Source organism: Chlamydotis macqueenii, chromosome Z (genome assembly GCF_036417535.1).
Source record: "Chlamydotis macqueenii isolate bChlMac1 chromosome Z, bChlMac1.mat, whole genome shotgun sequence".
Taxonomy (NCBI): Eukaryota; Metazoa; Chordata; class Aves; order Otidiformes; family Otididae; genus Chlamydotis; species Chlamydotis macqueenii.
In genome coordinates, this window is record NC_141593.1 from 1,375,825 (window position 1) to 1,400,297 (window position 24,473).

At 38.8% G+C, this 24,473-nt stretch overlaps 1 protein-coding gene across 5 annotated transcripts in view; it reads left to right on the top strand.

Annotated features, from left to right (window-relative positions):
- Positions 1-24,473, top strand: part of DYM (dymeclin) — a 211,006-nt gene that overhangs the window by 123,034 nt on the left and 63,499 nt on the right. For all 5 annotated transcript variants that reach the window (XM_086770006.1, XM_086770005.1, XM_086770007.1 and 2 more), the window contains one exon: positions 23,609-23,711. In XM_086770006.1, the coding sequence (XP_086626132.1) occupies positions 23,609-23,711 (103 nt within the window). The remainder of the gene's footprint in view (positions 1-23,608; positions 23,712-24,473) is intronic.

A 24,473-nucleotide genomic window follows, 5' to 3' on the forward strand; every position in this document is an offset into this window, starting at 1 on the left:
AAGAAATTCTACTTGCAGTACCCAAATGTTTTCTCTAAGATGTTTACTCCAAGTGAAAATTTAAGTTTTACTATTTCACTGTTGATGCTGTGGATAATTAAATATATTAGCAAGATGCTAGAGGCTTTGGGAGAACAAGGGGAAAAAATTGCATGACAGAAATGATCAGAACATGGAAAGGATCCAGGGTGGAAATGCAGCTTCCCAGCTAAGCAGGCATACAATAGCAATAGACCACACAGTAAACATAAGTAAAACCAGCTTGATTGTCAAGGGAAGAAAATACGGCATGCAAGCTGAAATAAGCTCTTTTTGTACAAAAGGAATTTTATAGTAATACATAATGATGAAGAGTTACACTGGAGGATCTCAACAGGAGAAAATCTAGCTGTCCCAGCGGCATTCTCCAGACTAATTTGGAACAGGAGTGCAGTATTAAAGTAGGCCAAACCCTAGGATTTCAAAGACTTTGTTTAAAAATGAACAATAATGAGGGAAGTCCACACAAAAATCTTGTTTAAGATGGAATGCTTTACATACACGAATTATATCCCAAAAACACGAAAGAAATGGCTTAATTATTCCGGCGTGTTTCAATTGAATTGTCAAAATTCTGTACAATTACAGTGCTACAACATTAAATTGACGAAATCATCCTTGGGGGATTAAGTCCTAGTCCATGGATATTACATCCTTCAGGTGGCTTTATGGAAATAAGTACCGTACACATTTTCCTACAACAAGCTTGTGAAGTTTGTAGAGTAAATAGTTCATGTAGTTGGTCCTTGTACTAAAACGGTTGGAGAAATAGTTTACTGGTGTTGCTTTGTGAAATGCAAGTTAGACATCATTTGGGATATATTAGAATATATCAACCTGGCAGGTTGTAAAATCTCAGGTTTTCATTACAGGCTGTCCTTTTCTGAGATGGAAAGAGGGCAGAGTATCTGAAATAGAAAAATATATAGGTAGCAGTTTTTAGTGGCTACTTCTCTGTTTGTGTTCTGGTAATATATGATTAGAAAACTGTGTGCTCAGGAAACCTGCCTGCAGAAGTCTGTAAATAGCATCAAATACGGTGGCATAAATGGAGGTGTCAAAAAAAAAAAAGTGGAGTTTGTGTGAATCCATGCATCCAACCTGTTAAATAGTGCAGTGTTTTATCCTGTGAACAGCCTGCTTAGGGAAGAGGTGGAGTGCATAAATTACTAAAGGCAGAGGATAGTTAATTGTAGTGATTTATAAATCACGACCCTCCCATCCCAAGCCTCTTTACAGGACTCCTAGTGAAGAATGTAAGACTCAGCCCTGAGTAAAGACTGGTCTCTAACACTGTTCTGATACACCAGATGATGTTACCTCTCTTTAGACATCCTGTAGAATCACAGTTTTTATGACTATTTTGCTACATTTTGTGTGCAAGCATAAATATGGATGTGAACAGTTGTACCTTTAATTTGGAAGTGGGGAGAGGGAATTAATAAAAGTAAAACAAAGGAGAAAAGATGAAGGAGGCTTTGGAATGATGGCACTGCCTAATTAGTAGTGGTTAATAACCACTTTTCTCCATTAAAACACTTGGGAAAATGTGTTTATGCTGGTGGCTGATCAACGTTGTTCACATTTTCAAGCTACCATGGTTTGCGTAAGATACTGGGTGGCGACCTGTCAGGTCTATAGGCACATGTCCCACTCTTACTGAACTGCTACCGCTGGTTAAAGTGGGGAGGAGGGAAGGGAAAATGGTATCTGTTCCCCCAGCCTGTGGGGAATAAGCCTGCAGTACCCAATCTCCAGGCAGCTTTAACTGGCATTTATTGCCAGTGTTACTTTCTAAAGTTTAAAACAGAGGAGACACAATCCCTATTTTATTATGCTATACATTAGTGTAGCATGAATGGTGAGCCTGGGATTGTAATCTGTCATTCCTGCTGTCTAATAATTCTGTTGTGGCTGTGCTATTTATTGATTATTGCCATAACTGTGCTTTGTGATATGAAATATGTTCTTCCACTCTTACCATTATGGTTTCCTTTCGAATTGCATGTTCATCGTATTGATGTTTTAATGCTCGTGTGTGTTCCCTTTTTGTTTTAAACCTCTTTGGGTTGCAGTTGATCTCAGGAAAATTGTTTTTGAAAATGAAGCTGGTTTAGTGCGTGTACTAGTGAGAGGCAGCTGACAAGCAATGATTTGTTTTGAGATGCTGAACAAATTAAGGACAGTTTTATTTTCATAGCTAGCTTGACATTGTGTGAAAGCAGGAAATATGGTTTTGCTGAGCCTTGTAAATTGAGTAAACATGTTTGTGAGACAGCACAGCAAAAGGAGAAATTATTTGAATTCATTTGAACTAAGTTTTTTGCACAGAGGAAAAAAAAAAGAAATATAAGTCAAATTTACAGTTTAGCCATTTTGCATATATTTTATTATTTAGTGATAGGTTTGTTTAAACAGCGAAACGTATCTAATAAGATTTTATTTCTCACTTTCAGAAGTGTTCTGGCCCATTATCTGAAGCCTGTAGAGGATACACTTTGCAACCATACTCCTCCCATGCCATAGGAGTTGATGGAATTATGCAATTCCTTTAATTTAAGAATGTGCAGACTTTGCAGGGTCAGGGCCTTGGAGGTTAGCTTTGAAAAACCCTGCTGATTACCAGAAATGTTTCTATTGCTGCAACGTGAGGGTGAAGTCATACTTGTATTCCTTATCCAGTTGCCAGCTCCATTTTTCCTTGGAGTGTGAGCTGGGTCGTCCATCAGGGCTTGATCCCAGGAATGCATAGACAGTCCTGTGTTCTTTTGAAGGACGGGTTACTGACCCGTCCTTCAGTACATGCAGAAAAGATGTCAGAGTATCGTCCTTGCAAACAGCTGGAAGATTTCAAGTGTGACGTGTTTTCTTTGGCTTTAGTCTATGAATACAAGACGGGGAGCAACATGAAGCAGATAGATTTATTCCTGAACCTTGAATGGTTTTTGCGTGGATTAACGCAATACGGAGAAGTATATCAGTTAATATTCTTTAAAGTGGGTTTAGACTGGTATGAAGTCCTTTTTCTCTGATTCTATAGATCATCTTGAGCATTTGTTTACATTCAGTTTTTAAAGAGTTATTATAGAAAGCTCACCTTAAGTTAGTGCAAATAAAATAGTGCGTCAACCTTGCGTGAGTGCTAGCTGGATAATGGGAGATCTGAATGTTCTCACCAAGAGCCCCTTCAGCCTTCTGAAAGCCGGCCCTTTTCTATTTTCCTCCTATTTCCAGTTAAAGCACTCAGTTAGTCAGAACTTCTGAAATCTGGTGGGTTAAGCTCCCAGTGAAGTAAGGATCAATATTTGGTACTTTGTATTTAAAACAGCGTACAGAACAAGTATCAGAAGTAATAGATATTATTTTCAGAAGTTCTGACTAACTGAGTGCTTTAACTGGAAATAGGAGGAAAATAGAAAAGGGCCGGCTTTCAGAAGGCTGAAGGGGCTCTTGGTGAGAACATTTCTGAAATCAAAGCATTATTGTGAAATAATAACAGCTCTGTTGTAAACATTGGGTAGGTGGGACAATATATAAACACAGAAATCAATAAGACGAGCAGTATTATTTTGACTTGAATGATCATTCCAGTGGGAAGGTCTCTGTTTGGTAGCACACCTCGGGGTAAACACGACTGTCTGTGCAAACAAGTCTCCCAGGGTGAAGTCAGCGCAGGTAGGCTTCCATCCCAAGTGGTGCGTGAAAACAGAAATGTTGTTCTAAGTTGGTGTAGGCGGATGATATTGGTTGAGAATGAGACAATTTCCGAAGGTAATAAAAATCTTACTTCTGCAGGAAAATTATGCGTGAGTCTTGCCTCACAAGGGGTCCCAGTCACAGGAGCTGTTGAAAAGCTTTTTGGTAAATAACCTGATAAAAATTTCAGAGAGAAGGCAAATAATTTTTGATGTAGTAATTGGACCTTATTGAAAAGGCTTTTTATGTCTTTATGAGCTTTGAACAACAACTTGTTTTCTTCGTGTTTTATGAATAAACCCACTTACGTCATGGGATTAGAAGTAGAATAATGAAAGTGGTGGGATCTGGACCCGTCACAGGTGAGAAATAGCTTCAGCTGATTATCAGTAAAGAAAACTTTTTTTTTGAATGGTAGATAACTTATTTGAATTTTTTAAAAATTATATTTTTCTAATGAGAAGGTCTAAAAATATATTTAAGTACTTTTTAAGAGTAAACTAACGTGATACTCTTCTTTGACAATACTGATTCTGCGGGATATTTCAGTAAGATTCTGCACCTTGCCACCAAAACTGGCATCTGACTGACAATCTGCCAGTCCTTTTCCTTTCCTTTCTGCTTCCACAAGCAATGTTCTCTATGCTCTGCTCAGTGCCCTGCCAAGCCAGAAGGTCGATGAGAACAGAATTGGTACCCGTTCAGGGGTTACCTCTAATGTAGAAGTTGGAGATTGCGCATTTTTGTAACAATTAACAATATTTTTCTTTTAATGTGATCACCTGTACACTGACAAATTCAAACTACTGCAATTACCGGTGTTTTACCCTAAAGACTCAAAAATGGTCTTTTTCCTAATAGATTTAATTTTTTTTTAATTATTTTTTATTTTCAGTGCAAACCCAATGCTGTGGATTTCTGTAATGATCATTGATTTCAGTGGTTATGGTATGTGCATTTTGAATTTCAGTCCTAGGTAAACCATGGAACAACTGACAAAATTTAATTAACTCACTTAAGTAGTAAATAAAAATAAGTGAATGTGGGCAAAGGGAAAAAGATATAATCAAGCTACATTAGTATTTCATTGCAGATGCAGACTGTTGGGTTTTTTTACCAATATGCTGAGATTTCTATAGAGCAGCCTGTAAGTTTTTATGGAAACTATTCTCTGAGCTTCCACACAAGATGTTTTTTGTGGACTCGGTTCCCGATCTGGGATCACAGGTTGGGAGATGAGTCTTTTTCTTTGGCTGCTGAGATGGTGTGGTGGAGGAGGTCTGTTGACTGAATATAATGTAATGTTTTATTGCTTTTTGATTGTGATTTTTAGTCAACCGCTGATAATTGTATTGAAGAGTTGGATTTTTTTAATTATGGAGGGACCACTTTACACTCAACATTGAGTGACTTGGCAGAGGGGAGGTGTTTATAAATAATTCTATTACAAATTACTTGTCTTCGTACTACACGGCATATTGATCAAGAAACCAGTGAGATATGAAATCAATGCTGTGGGTTTTTTACAGGTGCAAAATTGCCTAGCTTGTAGGTTTCAAAATGCAGTTCAACTGGATGCTCGTCAAGTGCGGGTGCAGGACTAGGGGAAACCCTCATGTGTTGCTTCATTACCTCCTACCGTATTTAAAATAATGTATTAAGAACAGTTTTTAGGGAAGCAGTGATCAATGAAGGGAAGAGATTGCTGATATCAAAAAGTGACGGTGTAAGCCTGATAAAAGCAAGATGTATTTTCACAGAGCCAGTAGAATTTCATGCATGTGGGTGATGCTTTTGGGATAAGAGGTCCAGGTAGCATTGACTTTGAAAGGACTTGGAGGTACTCTAGGGCAGTTTTGAGAGTTTCCTCTGAAATAACCTGGGAGATTAAAGGTAAATAAAATTCTTTAATAAGGGGCCCTTTAGTATGCAGAAGTATAATGCACTCCAGTAGCTGGAAATCGAAGCAAAACTGACTGAGACTGGTTCATTTTTTTTTTTTTTTCACATGGTGGATGATTCATTGGAATAGTTTAACAAGGGCTCTGGATTTCCCAAGATTGGAATTTTTAAATGAGATTGGATTTTTTCCTAAGAGATACGTCCAAGTCCAGCCACAGCTATTGGCCTTGAAGGAGGAAGTAGCTGAGGGAATTCCGATGGCTTGTGTCAGACAAGCTGATTAAAGTGGCTTCTTGTGGCATTAAAAATCAGAGTTACAGGCATATTGCCATGCAGGATTTTGTTGTTCTGTTTGTCTTACAGATTTCTTTAAAAGATTGCATTTTAATTCAAAATTTTCCTGTTACAAATGTTGTTTTCCCAGGTACTATCCCCGGAGTGATCTGACCCAAATAGTACAAAACAGCACAGGTTGCCAAAACCCTTCATTCTCATGCACAAAAAAAAAAAAAAAAATTGGAAGGGAAAAATTGCTAGAGCTATGTTCTTTCTATATAATAGTCATTATTCCTCCCACCCTGGTAAAAATTTCACAGACACGATCTAGACGCATTCTACCACATTAGCATGTGAAACTAAAACACATCTCGATCAGACGGAATTATTTTTAATTGAATGCTTATAAGCCCATGTTCCCATGAGATGAAATTGGAACAAAATTACTTTCACATGTTCCGTTGTAGCAGTATGGTCAGATTCCCCGGGGTTTTGTGTTCATACCTCCTTGAGGGGGGTTGGACTAGATAACCTTTGAAGGTCCCTTCCAATTCTAACCATTCTATGATTCTGTGATTCTAAATAAGCTATTGTTTGGAGACTAAAAAGAGAAATATTCTATAGCGTGCCTGAAGAGTTCAGGAGAATGCTAGTAAAATCAGTGTCAGACTGAACGTAGTTTAATAATTCATAGCTGAGAGCAGAAAGGATTTACGCTCATGTAAGGCCATCTTCTGCTTAGACCAAAAAGCCTTTCTGAGGTTCAGCTCCTCTGTGGTATCTACTGACTCTCCTTGGGTGCAGAGTGTCACCTCCTTGGGCACAGAGCGTCATCTTTCCAGCAGCTTCACTAAGTCATTGTCACTGGCAGCATGGAGCGCAGTGTGGGTGTTGTTTTGTCCAAGAAGGTCATCCGCTGTTACCTGTTTTGGTTTCCCAGACAGCATTGCATGAACTTCTGGCTAGTGAAGGCAACTTAGTAAAATGTATAATTGTTGTCTAAATATAAACAATTATTCACTTGGAAAATAACAAGCATGTGTTACTGATTCAAAACATCTTCCAGTTTGTCAAATTAAGGCACAGATTCTCACCAAAGCTACATTTTGGCTTATGCAGAAGTCCTCTTCATCATGAGCTCTCGTTGGAAATCAACAGACTGTAGCTGTGATTGCAGCAGTCATTATGTTTGGGTGAGACTGGTGGAAAGTACTGCCTGCAGCTAGGATTAGCACAATTGATAAGATGTTCCAGCCAGCGTGCCTGAAGTTAGGCATTGAAATATATCCTTTTCAAAATTATTTTAAACAGTAAGGAGTATCTACATCTTGCAATGAATTGAGAACTGAATGTTTAATCCCTACACATGGATGTTTAGAGGGAGATGTGGGTGTCTACCTGGAACTGGGTAGTGCCTTAAGTACTGAAATATTTCAAAGAACTTTGCAAACCTTGGGTAACAAATTATTCACGAGTACCTTGGCAGAATGGCGGAGCAAATATCTTTGCAGTGTGTCTTGGAGAGAGAGAGAGATAGCGGTGATTAAGGGATTCAAATCACTGCTGAACAGTAGCGATGAATGAAATTTTGACAAAGGACTGAAGAACAGAAGCAAGGAGATTTATGTTGTTAGTGTAGGAGACAAGACATTGCCTTTTAAGGTTGGATGCAAAGTATCCCGCTCCATAAAACACAGAAAAATTTAGTTCAGCACTGATTTTTAATCAATAAACCCAACAATCGATAGTGCAGTTAAGGAAAAAAAAAAAAGAGAACCTCACAATGTACTCTTAACATCATAAGCGGCTCTCACTTGGAATGTGGTTTGGTTAGTGGGCTATTGTGTGTGCAGTGCGTGGCTGAGGAGCCTGCTCATTTGGGGCTGGTTGTGCAAGCACACCTAGTTGGTCTGCGTGAACTGGCTACTTTATGGCGTGTTAGTTTCAAAGTGATGAGTCCAAGGGATAAATCTTGTATAGTAGAATCCAGATTTATTTTTTTTTCAGGAAGCCCAGACTGTCTCAAAGCAGGTGTTGGCATGTGTGCTGCAGAGGTGTTCTGCACAGGAGCCACAGGGTAGAACTGCTTAGTGTAAATACCTGAGAGTTTTCATTTTCCTAAGTAATTGCTGCTCCAACTAGCCTGTGTGGAAAAGGGTTATATTAAAAAAAAAAAATCATCTTTAATATTTGATTAACAAAACAAGTGATTAGAAACATCATCCTCACGGTTCTCCTTCCAGGGCAGTTCTGCGTAGTCTCTCAGCTGTCCGACGATTCAATTTAAATTAGTGAATCTCCAGCAAAGAGGCAACTGCCGCCGGTGCGGTGCTGTAAGCACATTGCAATGAAGGCAGAGCCCCCAGATTGCTGAGTCCCTCAGACCTGGCCTGGCTCCCCAGGATGACACAGGGGCCGCGCAGCCCCCGAGCAGGACAAGGAGGAAAGGAGATGGCTGGAGGAAACAGAGGGAACATTGCTGACCTGCTTAACGGAGATGTAACTGCTAAAGACTTGGACACTGGCATCCAGATCTGTTCATACTGATCTAAATGACCCAAAACATTCCAATTTTGCAGGATTAGTAACACTGTAAGAACTATTTCTTCTGTTCTTTTCATTTCCAGCTTCCAATGAGAACATCCAACTACAAGAATTGTCATTTCTTCTCACATTTTGATATTGCCATTCCTCACCACAGCCTATTTGACCAAAAAATGCAGAGGTGGAAAAAGTAAAAAGGGAGGGAAAATTAGTCAGCTTTTTACTCTAATCCTCCAAAAGATTGATTTAAGTTGTGTGAGGAGGTTTTGGATCCCCACTCTATGGCAGGATGTAGGGGTTGAGAGCTTTGAGCTATTCTTAAATGTTTTTGTTCTTTTCTGTTTTTAAGCTGAATTTGTGAGAAAACATTGATGAGAATGCTCCCACTGCACCAGCCACAGTTCAGAAAAAGCAGTGGGAGAGGAAAATAAGAACCACCACAACTGGTTTCCAAAGATGACTAATCCTGCAGCCCCAGTGTAACCTCCAGGACAGTGATTAGTGTTTGGATTTTCTTCTAAATGCTGGAAAAGTCTTCTGGGGCGTCAGCCTAGCTGAAAACTCGTTCAATACGTGTACACTAATGAAAGAATATTTTAAAGTTTCCATTTAATGTTGCTGTCTCACGTACTTGGTTACTTTGGATACTTCTAGGTGGATAGTGTGCAGTATCACAGCTCGTCTGTGTTCCTTAGTAGTTATCAGAACATTTTATGAAAGAAGAAAATCTAGTTTTGTTAGTAGGATAAGATAAGGTGCCTTAAAATAAGTGACCCATCAGGTGGGGTTTTGTGTCAGGATAGGTTTTTTTACTTCCAGTTGGTGAAAATTCAGACCTTTTGTTTTGTAAGCTGTCGTAGATTGAAGTGCAGTCCAGTTTAGTGGTCTTCCTCTGAGAAGTGAGCCTTGGAGGAACCTCTGCCATAATGAAGGTGAACCTCTACCCCACCGACTGTTAGACATCACTAAAGCTCTTGGCATGTGTTTGGTAGTGCACAGTCCTACAAAGAGCTGTGCTTTCTTAAATTAGAGTTTTGCTGTGCACTCTGGTGTAGTTGCTCCTCAGTTTTGCAGAATAGTTTTAAGGGAATTCAACGTAGATAGTTCACTTTTCTCCATAGTGCAAGAAGAATGCAAGTCCTTGCTTTCAATCTGTTGTTCACCCAGCAGAAATTAAAAATTGGTGATTATAAAAACTCCTAAAAATAAATAAATAAAATCAGATCTTTCTGATGCTGCATTGTTCTAGTTAATCACCAAGCCGTCCTCTTGCTACTGCAGGATTTTACCCTAAAATATATTTCCTGTGTTTCCCAAAGGACTTTATAGTGCAATTGTGGCTTTGACAAAGTTTCTGCATAGACGGGGTGTTAGTTTCCAGCAGGCAGTTGTCCTTGCGTTTTGTTTTTGGTTTTGTTTTTTTTTTTGTGGCAGCTGTGATAAATGTTTAGCTATTAGCTAAACTTGGAGATTTCAGGGAGTTGCCAAATGGCTGAGATTGGAAGGGAGCTCTGGAGATTGTGGAGCTCATTGCCCAGGTCTGTGATTTTTAATATCTCTAAGAACAGTGACTCTATAAACCATCTGAGTAACTTGGGTTTTATTCTTATGTTTAAATGCAATTTCCTTTATTTCAATTTGTGTCCATTTCCTCATGTCTTTTTTCTGAACACCACTAAGTCTGATTTTGTGTTCTTTAAACTCTCCCATCAGGTAATTGTACACACTGAGAGCCCCTCGAGCCTTTCCTTCTCCAGACTACTTAATCCTAGGTCTCTCAGCCTCTTTTTACATGTCAGACACTGCAGTCACTTTGTCATCTTTGTGACTCTTTGCTGGACACGCTCTGGTATGTGCATTATCTCTACCACTGGGGAGCCCAGCACTCCAGATAAGGGTTCCCCAGTGCTGAGCAGAGAGGAGGGACCACCTCCTTGAATGGGCTGGCAACGCTCTGCCTAATGCAGGCCATGGTGCCATTGGCTTTCTTTGCCATGAGAATTCACTGCTGGCATACGTTCAACTTGGTGTCCACCAGGACCCTTAGGTCCTGTTAGTTGGCCCTCAAAGTGCAGGGTCTAGTATTTCCCTTAGTTGAGCTTCCTGAGGTTTTGGTTGGCCTGTTTCTCCAGTCTGGCCAGGTCCTCCTGAATAGCAGCACAACCATCTTGTGTGTCAACCTCTCCTCCCAGTTTTTTTATCACTTGCTAATTTGCCAAGGATGCATTCTGCCCCTCCAGCCAGATCATTAATGAAGATGTTAGAGCATTGGCCCCAGAATCCACAGAGGGGGTACACCACCCATGATTGGCCTCCAGCTGGACTTCGTGCTGCTGACCTCAGCTCTCCGAGTGCATCTGTTCAGCCAGTTTTCTCTCCACCTCCCTGTCCACTTATCAAGCCTCTGCTTCATCAGTTTGTCACAACTTGGCTCAATTTGATTATCTTGATTCTTCTTCTGAGAGCCATTACTGTGTGTATGGTTGATCACATTTGCAAATTGCTGTAGCATCCAGAATAGTTTTGGCCACAAATGAATCCAGATTACGCCAGCAAGGTTGTGAAAACTCATTTTTTGCACACCTTGGGTTGTCACCTGGATGAATTTAAATTTGCAATATTTTTGTATTTGCCTAGAAAACCATGTTGTGTCTCTTCTGAATACCTGTCTTTATATCCCACTGCAATACATTTATTTTTGATCCCATGCTCCAACTCCAACCCAAGGTGGAGGGCAATTAACAACCCGTCCCACGAGGGTTGTACTTAATTTTCTATAGAACAGAGAACTGTTGGTGTTTGCTTTATCATCATGCAAAGTCTGTTCTTGGAAGTGTTTGCTTTGCTTTGGGGAAAGCACAGAATGACCTGGAACATCACGTAATTTTGTCTTTTTAAAAGTACATTATGGGGAGGGCATTTATTTAGGCGTTTGAGTGGATTTTTGAATTGATAAAGGCAGAGAGAATTACAGAAGGGAATAAGATGTACAAAACCAAGTGGGAGGTAAAGTGCAAAAGCAGAACCTCCTTTCTCTGTGGGAATGAGGTTAATTTCCAAATAAATTGAAGACAATGTAAATTTAATTACTGTGCAGCTTGAGGGGCTGGGACTTAACAAAAATACGTATCATGTTGGTTTTGAAGATGGAAAAATATTGCACAACTGCAAGTATGCAGAAATGAATCATTAAATGAAATCTCTATCAGTTTTCCCACCAATCCCAAGACCTGAGTGTGTTTGTCTGAAGGCAATAAAATAAACTTTCTTTAGAACAACAAGTTCAGTAGTGAAAAAGGTAATTTAGGATGACGGTGCATGTGGGAAATAATGACATTTTTACTACTGAAAAAGTAATGAACAGTAACTTTGGAGCGTCACCTAAAATAAAATCTGCCTTCTCTTGCATGAGGGATCCTCATGCCCATTTAATGTTTCTAAATCTTTTTTAACCAAAGAACAAAATTTTAAAACCCTGACAGGCAGACTACAGAGAAACGTTGACTACATTTTAGCTCTGTCAAAGTTGGATTATGAAACACGGGTGAGACGCGCTTTTTGCTAAATATGAAAAATATTTTTGTGAAAAATGAGAAGACGGTCAAAGACTGAGCTCCTTCAGTAGTGCCGACAAACCTTTTCCTGCTGTGAGCCGTCGTGATTTTGATCATGCGCTTTTGTGCTTTCTGAGACCAGCACTCATGATGGAGACAGAAGGTGGGACAACTCAGTACTCCAAACACTTTTTCTTCCCTGAAGGCTTCCAGACTGTCTGGTCTGGAACTGCCATCTTCCTGCAATGACAAGTAGTTTAAACTGTCTGTAATATATTTCGAAAAATGTTCTGTAGATGCTGAAGACCATTGTATGTTCTTTATATATATATATTTATATATTTTTTTATATATATATATGCGCCATAGTCGGGAGTTTCATTTGTAACAGTTACGGGTCCTTGCTGTATATTTGCACAGGTTACTTTTCCTTTTTACTTTTTTTTTTTTTGAGAGCTATAGAACAACGGGAGAAAAAATCACTGAACTCTCAAAAGTTAGGATGAGATGTTAGGGAGGGCAGCCTTACTGTTCACAGTAACGATGCATGGAAAATGAAGCAGCTGAAAAGCCTTGGAGTTGTTGCTAACACATGTATAGGAATGGACATGGGTGCTGTTGAGAGGCTCTAGCTAGTAAGAGGAAAGAAATAAAGAAATTAAGGAAATAAATAAAAATGTTGAATAACAGGAATTAAGAAGATGCCGTGGGCTGGCTTCCCAGGATGTTGGCGCAGCACTTGTGCTGAACTGGGCAAGGGTAGGCTGGGGCTTCCTAAAGCCAAATTGACCTCCATGTGGATCATTAACTGGAGCTTTTTCCGTAGTGAATTGAACTCTTCCAAAAAGCTTCATTATCCCTTGTTTTGTTCAGCATCCGCTGCTTTTGGATTCTAACTCAATAATAACATCCCTTTAAAAAAAAAAAAATGTTCTTGATAAATGTTTTCTTTCAATGATGTGGATATTTTTCAGGATGAAAAGACCTATTTTTTATTTCCTATCTATTTTGACATGAGTTTTCCTTTGCAAAGAGGTTTATTTATGATTGGCTACGTTTTGCAGGTTTATGTCTAAGTACATAAATCCACAGAAATTCAACAAAGGAGATTGATGTTGACAATACAATGAAGGATGAGACAGTTCAGTGTACCAAGAAGGAACATACTTCTGAATAACTGCCTGGTGAAACTGTAGGGGACAAACTGCTTCTCTGACTTTAGTGTTTTAATAGTGCAACTCAAAATATGCTTTTTTTTTGTGCCTAGAAATACTGTTAAGATTTGATTTTTTTTTTTTTGCCAAAATCACTGACACAGCATGGGTGGAGGTACTCTGCTGAAGAAGGTTGTAATACACTCCGGTCAATATTTTGTTTTACGCACTTCTTGTATTAAAATAAATTACTTATTCAACATTGAAATTTCACTCAAAGTTTAGGAAATAATAGATTAAGGTTCTCTGAAGTTTTAATTCAGCATCTGTGTTTCAAAAGCAAACCCACAATCTTTAATTAAGTGATTATGCGTTGTTTTTTTGTTCTGAATGTAGTAATTCACTGCTTTTTTTTTTTTTTTTACATCATCTTTATTCTCTGTGTGGCCTCAGGGCACACTGAACACATGCCATCTAAACTCTGTCTGGAAGACAAAAAAAAATATTGATTTCCTTAATTACTGATATATTTTTACGTGCAGTGATAGTCATAACAGTTTCTCAGTGGTTCACAAACACAAAGAAAATATAAAGTATTTATGGATTTGTATTTGAAGAAAAGTTAGTACCCATTGTGAACAGTTATAGAAGTTATCTACGGAGACAAATATGTTATCTTTCAAATTTTCTTTCCTTGGGCGGTTTTAGTAGTCTAGAAATGACCTCATTGTTATGCAACAGGCAGTCCTTGTGTCCAAGATCATGTTTGGGAGCACGTCCTAGCGATGAGACCTGTATTTGGTTTGGATTTTTGGTCCTTTGTAAGAGCTTTACTGTAAAGTCCTGATAGGCCCAACTGATTTTTTTAAATTTCCTCAAAAAATGTTTCTAGCTTGTGTCAATAGGGTAATTAAAGTAACTGTAGTGATTAAGGAGAGGCATGTGGAGGCTTTCCATGACCTTTAGTGGGACACTGCTAGGATCACGATGGACACTTGACTGAAGAGGTGGTCAGTGCACGAGGAAAACAATGAAACTCATTCATGTAGATCAAGAATGGCAGAGACCCTTTGGACAGAGCTTAAAGAAGAAGAAAGTGGGGGCAAAGGAAACGAAGACGTAAGACACAATCAGTATCATCTGTCTACAGCACAATAACGTGTCCTCCTAGCACCTTGTTCCCTTGTTCTACTGCTTCAATATTGAAGCTCGTTTTTGTGAAGTTAGGTCAAAGCCGTGATGTTATTTCCAAGGTTCAAAGGAGAATGCAATGAATGATTCATTTTAACCATGTCAGGGCACTGAAAAGCTAAACCCCTACTGAGCCGGGTTGCTGGAAGGGCGGAGTGTGGGTGATGTGCAATGCCAGCAGTGAGGACTCTTGGTGACGGAAGCATGGTTCAAGGTTCATGTTTTGCTTAAGTCTTAGCCTAAAGAGGACTGTCAGCAACACACGTACCCTGTGACTTGCTTATGGAGTGAGTCTGTTAACTGCTAACATGGATCCAAATCCAGTACAGAGAGGCACAGCAGCTTGCTTTGTAAGTGTGGCAGTGACCCAAATACGTATAAGTACGTATGTACACGCACACCCAGTGTGTTTGAGCAAAGCCATGCCAAATAAAGGCTGCTCAAAGGATAAAGAGTTGGACCTTAGATTTCATGGCAATGATGTCTTTTTAATTTTCTTGTTGTTGTTTCATTGTTCAGAGTCTGTCTTTGGGTTTTTGGGTGGGAGTTTTGCTCAGGCTGCTTTCTCCAGCAATTTCCTCCGATTCTCACCCACATAGTTTTGTCCTAATTCAAGACAAATGTCTTCTCTCAGCAGCTATGAAACATCCTATTGAATTAAGAGCAAGTGGATGAAATGAAAATATTATCGACCCTATTGCCCCTTCAGTATTCCAATAAAACATTAACAGGACAAACACAGGGAGCATTCAAAGGAATTACATCCATGCCTTGAGACACCTACGGCAGATTCAGGGATATTTATCTCAGAATAAACCTTCTAATTAGCCTGAGCTTTGCAAACATGCGTTCTGTTTATCCTGGACTGCATACCTTTTCCCCCATAGTTTTCAGCCTTCCTGAATTTAGTTTGCCACTTGCCACTCTCTTGGTTGGACAAAAATACAGCAGGTTTGCATGACAGGTTAGACCTGTAGTAGATCGCAGTCTGGTTATTGGGTTCATACTTTAATACAACACGGAGTTAGGAAGATGTTGTTTCTAGGTAGCGCTCCTCATCCTTCCCCAACTCTGTCCTTTAAGTGGAATTAAGAGGATGTTATTTGGCATGCCAGACAAAAGGAGAATGAAATTATCAGTACCCAGATAGAGAGGAAGGATTTTACTGCTTTCTGTGCCTTTTACGTCTCTAGCGATAAGAGCATCAGTTTCCCAACATTGGTTGGAAAGCGGCCATGAGCTGCCTAACAATTTGCTCCTTCAGTTGAAAAACACATTTCCCGCTCTCTGCAAATGAAACTCTGGGGTTACTTTTCTAAATATTTACTTTTGTTTCACCACATCAGATTCCTTGCTTCCATGTTTTTTCTAGTCTCTTTGTCTTTTTGATTCCATTTTAACAGGAAATCCTGTTTGTTAATGCAAAGCCTCCATTAATTGTCCTAAGATGCTTCTGAATTTGCTTATATACTTTTGCCGCAAGTGTATGGTGGCTGCGTGTTTTTCTACTTAATAATAAAAAAAAATTATTTAGGAGGCAGAATGTGTCTTTGTAGCACATGAATTATAGCTCTCTCCTCATATGTAAGCAGTGGCAGATAAAAGAATACTCATTTAAATTAATGAGAAGCATTTGTCATTAACTAAAGGTATCTTGAAGTACTTTATTGTGATCAAGGTCAGGACTGTAGATTTAAAAGGACAGTCTTTAATGCTTACTATTTAACAGGAAGATGGGATAGAAGTAATTTGTTTACCTAGGTTGCATTAAATCATTTGTGATGCTTTGTGATTTGCCCTGAAATAGCAGACAGCTCAGGCGCACAGCCGGTTTCCAAGGGGACACAAGCGTACATTTTTGAGAAAGCACTAGACAAGAAAAGTAAATTAAAAAAAAAAAAAAAAAAGGGTTTGATCACTGACCAGCAAAGTCAGAACGTGGCAATGTCAGCCTGACGTGGACCTTCTGCTACCTGTGATAAGCCCTTTTCATTCCCTGACCCTTTAAACACTCTTTGGGGAGCTATTTTATTTGCATACATGACCTTTGGGGAGACTGCGCACCCTAACTCTCTTGGTTTCAGATCATGTCCGCAAGCCAGATGGACCCAATAGTAAATACAGCCAAGCTTTATTCAGCAGAAGTTAGTCACGCTTCAACTTTATGAGATTAGAAAGAAAGATACAAGGTACATTCTTATTTTCTCCTTAGCAATCTGATATCTTAATTGGTTAGCTTCTCTCTCCTGGGATCTTAGATGTCTTCCAGGCATTAAAGTTGGGCTCAAGTAAATAAGAGCAGTGTCCCTCTGTGGAGTCAGCTGCCCTGGATAGCCCTTGGAGTTCTCCGCGGCTATTCTCTCTCATTTCTACTTATGTGCCATTACAGCCTGGGTAATTTAAATGCAAAAATGCCTCAAGGAGTCTTCAGTAGACACGGGCATTTGAGGACTTGGTCGTTCTTCAGCATTTACTCATGCTAAATGGATTTCTCCCTGGGTCTGGTTCCTTAAGTGCATACAGATCATTCTCCATCACCCACAGAAAGGCTACTCAACTGCCCCACTTGCTTGCAACCGGTCCCCCGTGTAGGACTAGCAATACGTTTATTGTATTTCATATGAAACAGAGTGGAGTGTTTGCTTTGATGTGCCCTCTCATGTGACCATACATGAACCATTCTTCAAGCAGATGAGCGATTCGAATCCTGTGCTTGGAAATAGGCGTCTTACCCAGTACACAAGTAGTCCTCATGCCGTAGCACACTTTCTTTTGCTCTAATCCATTTAAAAAAAAAAAAAAATCAAAACCAAGAAGTGTTCTGTGCATATACAGGAGTTAAGGTATAGTTTTAACTTTCAGACATCAGATTTCAAAACAAAGATGGTTTTAGAGCTTACTGTATAAAGGAGGGGTTTTTTTTCTGTTATGTTTGTTGTGTTCACACAGGCATTGTAAAATCCTGTTGTTTAAGGAGGATTTGCATAATGTGGTTTCGGTGTTAGGGCTTATATTTAATTCTTTAAAATTGAGAACAATAGTACATTTGGCATGTACATGACAGCAGAGAGAAGGAACAGCACAGAGTGTTGCTGAATTGTTTGAGAACATTCATCATCAATTTTTTTTATCTATGGAACAGTTGTTTTTTTCCATGATCAGCTAGTATTTTGTGTTGGTGTGCTGTTCGGTTTATTTGCAGTATACTTCTGAACTAGGAGAGTGAGAAGAGCGTTTGAATTTCCAAGCTTCAGATAAATTATGTTGGGCCGTGCTTTAGTCCTCAAGTAATTCTGTATTTCTGAATATTCAGATAAATGAATTTTTTTTCTGCTTGAGAAGCTCACCAGTTAGATTGGGAGAAGACCAAATCTTACTCTTTTTTTCCGTCATATAACTCAATCTGACCTTCCTCTGCTAATGTGCTTGGTTTCTCTCCCGCTCTCTAGTAGTGGCTTCTGTCTCTTCCTTTGTGTCACAGCATCAGTCTAAGCTCGGCTCATACGCTTGGTGTTAAGATTCTCTTCTTTCCTCCCAGATTTTTCTCTCCTCTCTGCCATTGCTCTGACAGTGTAATTAAGAATTTATTGCACCTCAAGCCTGGTTTTAGCCACCTCTGTAAGACAGAACTGTACCCATGCAACTGGTACTTCAGTTTCTGTTTCAGTAACTTTTTTTTTTTTTCTTCTCCTTATGAAAGCTTGAACATAAACCAGCTTTTCTCTGTGTGCATATTTTTGTATTTTGGTCAGCTCACCCTTGCATCTTCTCTCAAATCCATTAAATAATTGAGTTTCTTGAGTGTTTCATAGAGAGATGTGTTTTCTGCTTTAATGATTAGTACCTTGATTCTTCTCTGAACCTTTGTGTTTTCAAACCATCGTTGTGAAGTCTGCGCACAGGATGCCAGTGGCAGGTGCCACAGAGCCAGACTTTGCTGGATATTTTTGTTAACACCACAGTTCCTCTTTCAGCAGCTGTGCTGCGTTGTGGGCGGCTGCTTGTTTGTCTGGTGGTCTTTAGTTTCTGCTCCCAAGGTGAAATTCTTCACATTTTGGGAGCAGCTTGAGTCCTTTGCTGCTAAATTTACATCTTTGAGTTTGGCTGCATTAAATCACAAGTCTATTTTGTGTCCAGCTTCTTGAAGGATAAAGAAAACTTAAATAACAAAGTCATTATCTCTTTATTTGATGTTTCTGTAATGAATATGTCATTTGCAAAGTTTAATCCTAGTATTTCATTGTGGTTGGTGTACGATGATAAGCATCATCTTCTATATCATCTTTATATCATGGACAGTATTTTGGTATCTATAGCGAATGTTAAATAGCTATTGGCATTTAGAATGGCTGAGAATATATTCCTGCTTGGTCCTATTATGAAATCTTATTTCCAGATTGAAGCTTGAAGATTTTTCAAACTGTTCAGATCTGTAGAACGTGTGACATGTTACGTTTTAGCATTTGCATTTCTTAATAAAAAAATCCCATGTGGAACAAAGTCATATAAATGACATGTAGGAGGCTGTTACAACCGGTGTACTGTCATGCTTTATTTTATTTCCAGTCTCATTGAAAAAAAAATTGAGCATGCTTGTCAAGGTCTGTGTTTCTATGCTGATGATATCCTCCTCAGAGCGAGTCTCACTGTAGCTGTTCTGTTATTATGCTCAGGAGTAACTGGTATGTCATTAGCTTGGGCCATCCTATTTACTTTACTAAAATAAAGTACACCGGTACCTTTCCTCCTTGTTGTGCAAGGTTTTCAGAAAGCTCAAGTTTTGAGCAAATTCTGACTTTGGATTTACTTTCAACTTCTGATTTTAATTCCCTTTTATTTTTTTTTCTAACTTTTTTAGTTACAAAAGTTCCATTTTATACGTTTGTTTATTGTATATGAGAAGTATACTTTTATAAGTTATTTCTATCTGCTATAAATCACACTTTCTGCAGAGCTTGCAGAAGCTTTTTGTTTCTTCGTGATTGTTGGCTTGTGATTTTCGGTGGGCCAAGAACAAAGTTGTTAAATGAGTTCCCATTATTATAGTTGGTTTAGGTTTGTTTTTTATTTTTTTGATCCGCAGGCTTTGTGGAATTGTCTTTTTGAAAACGTCAAAATTCATAAATTACTAGTTTGAATTTTATTGTGTGTGCAAACAACACATAATCAGATCACTTGTGTTTAAGTAAGTGTTACTGATTAGTCTGTAATAATTTATTTATTGATCCAGGCTCAGGCTTGTGTTAAATTAAAAAGAAATGCTTCATGCACGTAGAGGAAGTTAAGAAACCAGTGCTTTCATAATTCCTGTAAAATCAGAAATACTAGACCTTGAGACTTGAGTCTTTCTCATTGCTTGAGCTCATCCATGGTTTGATGATCCATAATAGATACTAGCTGTTATTTCATCTTGCTGCTGTTCCAGCCTATTATTCTGCTTGCTGAACAGTGATCCGCAAGTACTTCGGTGAGTGAGAAATGGATTGAGGTACCAAGACATTTCCCTTGTTCTGAAAGTGATTTGTTGTTATTATTGTAAAGCATCCATAAAGGGTGAGATCAAAGGGCTGTTGAGCTCTATAGCCTGTCTGACAGTCGATGGAGATGCGCAGAAAAAAGAGGAAAAGTGTTCTGGTAGAAAACTCTGTATTCTTGTCAACCTGTGCAGGCTGCTCTCTGTGACCACATAGTATACATATTTTTCAGTTGGACCTCAACTTGATTTTTAGTGGGGCAAAAATAAAAGCGGGAGTAAAATACATGTGGGAAATCTGGGAGACGGTCTTAATTTCCATCTCTCCATGAATTGGCACTTGTCACTTGTGGAGAGGGGAACAATCTTCTTCTAACGCATTGTTGCCTTTTTTTAATTGCATAATTTATGCCTTAAAAATAAAAATAAAACCTAGACCCTTACAGACACTGAAGATGACTGCTGCAAAGTCACACATACCCTTTGGAAGCCAACATTTGTTGATTTACAAAAAGACTTCTATGAGCTAAATTTCATGTAAATGCCTTTGAGGATTGTAATTAAATCTTTTCTGATACTCTAAAAATTAATTTGATATTTATCAAGGTGATTTTCAGAAGTAGAGGTTGAGGCATAGTAAGTGAATTACTTGGTGGTGAAGTTTTACACCATTTTGGAAGGCAACACCACTTTCTTTGGACTTCCAAATTCAGTAGTTAATCACAGTATTTGGCCTTATTTTTTTCTGTTTAGTTGTAACGATTCTGTGGAGCAATTTGAGTTTGCCCTATGTTTTTATTCTGCTGTATGTTTTCATTCCTAGTATAAAAAATTCCTGCCTATGTGTCCTTGCCCTCGTGCTCCTCTAAAGGATGCTTCTTTGAGAAGGACAACCAATTGACAAAGGAGAGAATTGTGCTGAGGTTTTTTTTAACCTGAACATTGGTGTTCTGGGCTGCGGTCCCACAAAGAAGTGTCTCAGCACAGGTGTGAAGGTGATGAGATGTGGCAGGAAAGCAAGGGAATGCCCTGGTGCCAAAGACGACGTATAATAGAGCGTACCTCCTCGCTGCTGCACTGGAAATAGAAATCAGGCACCAAGGGATTGCTTATGCCATAAACAAGCACTCTAGTTTAGTTACATTACATTTAATTAAAAAAAAAAAAAAGGAAAATATTCAAGGAAGCAAGAATAGGATATAAATAAATATATCCGTCTTCCATCCTTTTCCTTTCACCTTCTTTGTCCCAGTTGTCTAAATTTCTGTTAGAGAGAATAAATTTGCTTGTCACTATTCCAGTTCCACACGGGATACCATTGTACGTGCATTTTCCTCTTCACAAGTATTGAATAAATGCACTTTTCAAAATCCTGATCCCAATTCTTTGTTTGTATTTGAATGTCCTTTTCAGCCAAAATTTATGTATTTTGGAGAATCTTCTGCTAGCTGGAAACCCTTTTTCTTCCAAATCCTTCCTGTCTGTGAAATTATCTGTATCTTCTGAAGCAGACAGACACCAGATTTAACCTGTTCTTGCTGAACCCCCACCATAAGCATCACCAGGTTGGTTTTAAGCGATTATTCTGTCTCCACAGCACTAGATGGTGCTGATGACAGTATCTCTGAAATGTGAGCCTTCAAAAATACCAGTGACTTGAAAAGTAGTGCTGCTGTTTCAGGCCGAGGACCAGTTTGCAAGTCCGAATTTTGGTTTGAGCAAGGATTTCAGTCTGTGAATACAATCGCAGATTATGGGAGGGGGAAAAGGTGGAAAGCCTACTAATATGTCTTACTCTGTGTTGCTTCTTTCTTTTTTTAATATGGAATGTCCTAGTGGTTTGACTATTAGCTGGGAATTAGTGGGAGATTGCCATTTTGTCTGAGGAATGACACGTCTTGTTGAAGTTCAGTTGGACAGCACAAAGGAAAAAATAAAATCCCACTTTTCATGATGTCAAAGATATCATGTTATCCTGAAAACACTAAATGTTCTTGACCTTCGTAACCACCACAGATGTGTTGTAATCTCATCCAACATTCTTACCATATCAGTCCAGTTGCGGTTATGACCTCCTCAGCGATAGTGTCCTGGTGGGACCAGGAGCAGGGCAGTCATGGTACCAGCCTTGGTTTCAGCTGTGCCATCTCAAGCCTGTCCCTCATGCTGACAGACTCTGACTGAACCTTGAGGATGGTTCAACCTACTCTCACGCAGGTCAATTAGTTGTCTTAAGTGCGGCAAAGGTTGTCCTTAAAGGGAAGCTGTTAATCTATTCTAAGAAATATCTAACTGGAGAGGTGTTGGGAAATGGTGGAATACGTTGGGTTGACTCTTGAGAGGTAGGACTTGGTGTTGAGAAGCATAACTAATTCCTTATGGTGGTGAGAAGTTTTGGAAAAGCCTTTTCCTGAGGCTCTTGGCTAGCAACGAGGGGACAAGCACTGATACTTGGAGAAATCTACTCCTACCATCTGTGAAGGATACAATATCAATGGTATATTTTAAGTAAAATTAAGATTACTTCTTCACATGCTGAGCATCATTTCTTGAGGCAGAAAAGCTTTCCAAGCACATGCCTCTGAGTGCTGAAGCTGTCCTCCAGTTCCAAGAAATAGAGACTATCTAGAATGTAGCACTGAGGTAGTATTTTGCCACTTAATTTTTTAATTACTAAACTGGCTTTAATATTTTGTAACTCAATCTGGTGAAGAAGGAGCCTACCACTGCTCCTTGTCCCAAGTGTCACCAGCTCCAAGAGCAACATGCTCAGGCTTTAGTGAATTTTGTTGATGCTTGTTTGTCAAGGCAGCCTTTTTACCCTCTAAGGACTAACACGGTCATCCTAGGAACGCCTGATAGGAGTCCTGTAATGCTCCAAAAAGATGCCAGAAGAATGTTTGAAGTACAGAAATCCTTAAAACATACGACCTATACCAAGATGGGGAGTGGGGCAAGTGGGCTATTTGTGAATTGAAAGCCATGTTTGAGGTATCCAGCGGCTTTACAGAAGTATGACTCCTTGAAGCTGCTGAGCACTAGCTGGTGGCCTTTGTCCACTGCTTCTGTGTACTCATCATCTCTCCCTGCACCTTTGTGGTCAAGTTACATTCTCCTTTTCTGCCAGAATACACCATCCTCTGCCATGCTTTTTTCTAAAATGCATGAAAAAAGTGTTTATTTCTCTGTATGTGAATGGACGTCTGATTTCACAGGTTATTTATAAAGCTAGGGTAATGCTTTATTCCTTGACCTAAGCTAAAATAAAGTTTAAAAGAATATACTAGTAAAATGCAAAAACCCAGCCTCCAAATACCTTAAGCTTCTGTCATATACTTGGGTTCTTCCTGTACTAAGCAATTAAGTTATTGAAATGAATAATATACAAGGTGATTAAGGACATATTGCAATATATGTCACGAGAAATTGCAATATGTTTCGAGAGAACTTAAAAACTGCATTGTAGTGAACACGTACTGGTTATGAACTAAAACTGCATGTATACCACTCCTTCTGTTACGGTTTGACTTTTAAGAGCGTAATCGTGAACATATGATGTTCTTCACATCATGTATTGTATAAAATATTTCTAATTCAAATTCTGCTGCTGCTTAGCCCAGATGTTAAAAAAATCCTGTAACTATTGTGCATTGCATTTTTAAAAATTCCTTAATCAAGTCAGTGTATATAATAAAACATTTCTACTGACTGTATAGTCTAGCTATTTCAGAATATTATTCTGAATTTATTTTATTTTTTTTCTTTTTTTTTCCTTCCAGTTTGTTTTCTTTGTTGTCTAAAAAACACAACAAAGTGCTGGAGCAAGCCACACAGTCCTTAAGAGGTTCCCTTGGTTCGAATGACTCTCCACTTCCTGATTATGTGAGTATTGAACTTAATCTTTCTGTATGTGCTTCAGGATAGAAGTGGTACATCCCTGAATCTGCAGAGGTTTATTAAAATGTGTGACAGCTAAGCAACCACCAACACCAAAATACAGGAACCTGTATGAATGATGTCATGTCTGAAATGTCTTTTAAAAAAAAAAAAAAAAATTACACTTCCAAATGGCAAAACAAAACCGCAACTATTCATAGCTGAGACTTACTGTACCCTGTCAACTTGCAATTCTCAAGCCATTTGTATTCAAGATATTTAAATCATACAGTTTAAAACATTATTTTTAAGAATGGGGCTTTGGCATCCACAGTATGTTAAAGTGGTTGAAAACAATTCACAGTGAGCCTTTGGGGGAGTACTGCAGTCATGGGGCAAACTGGTATGTTCTGAGCACAGGGATACATGCAGTCCTCTTCAGCTTACTGAGCTGGTCCCCACAAATAGGCAACAATTGTGTAATTTAATTGCATGCCTTGTTGGAAAATTTCTAGTTTCGGTACAAGGAGGAGATGTCTTCCAAGGACTACAGTAATATCTTTGTACTACTGGAATATCTTTGGTTTGTACTCGTTTGAACTCTCACTGCAATACTGTGTAAAACAAATTGATTTATCAGTTACTCTGGATTTTTGAGGATGAAAATGTAACAACTATTTTATGTTCAGTGTTAATACATATTCCAAGATATGTCTGCCTGAGAGTTACGTATCATATGACTCTAGTATTAAGTATAAAAATACCTAA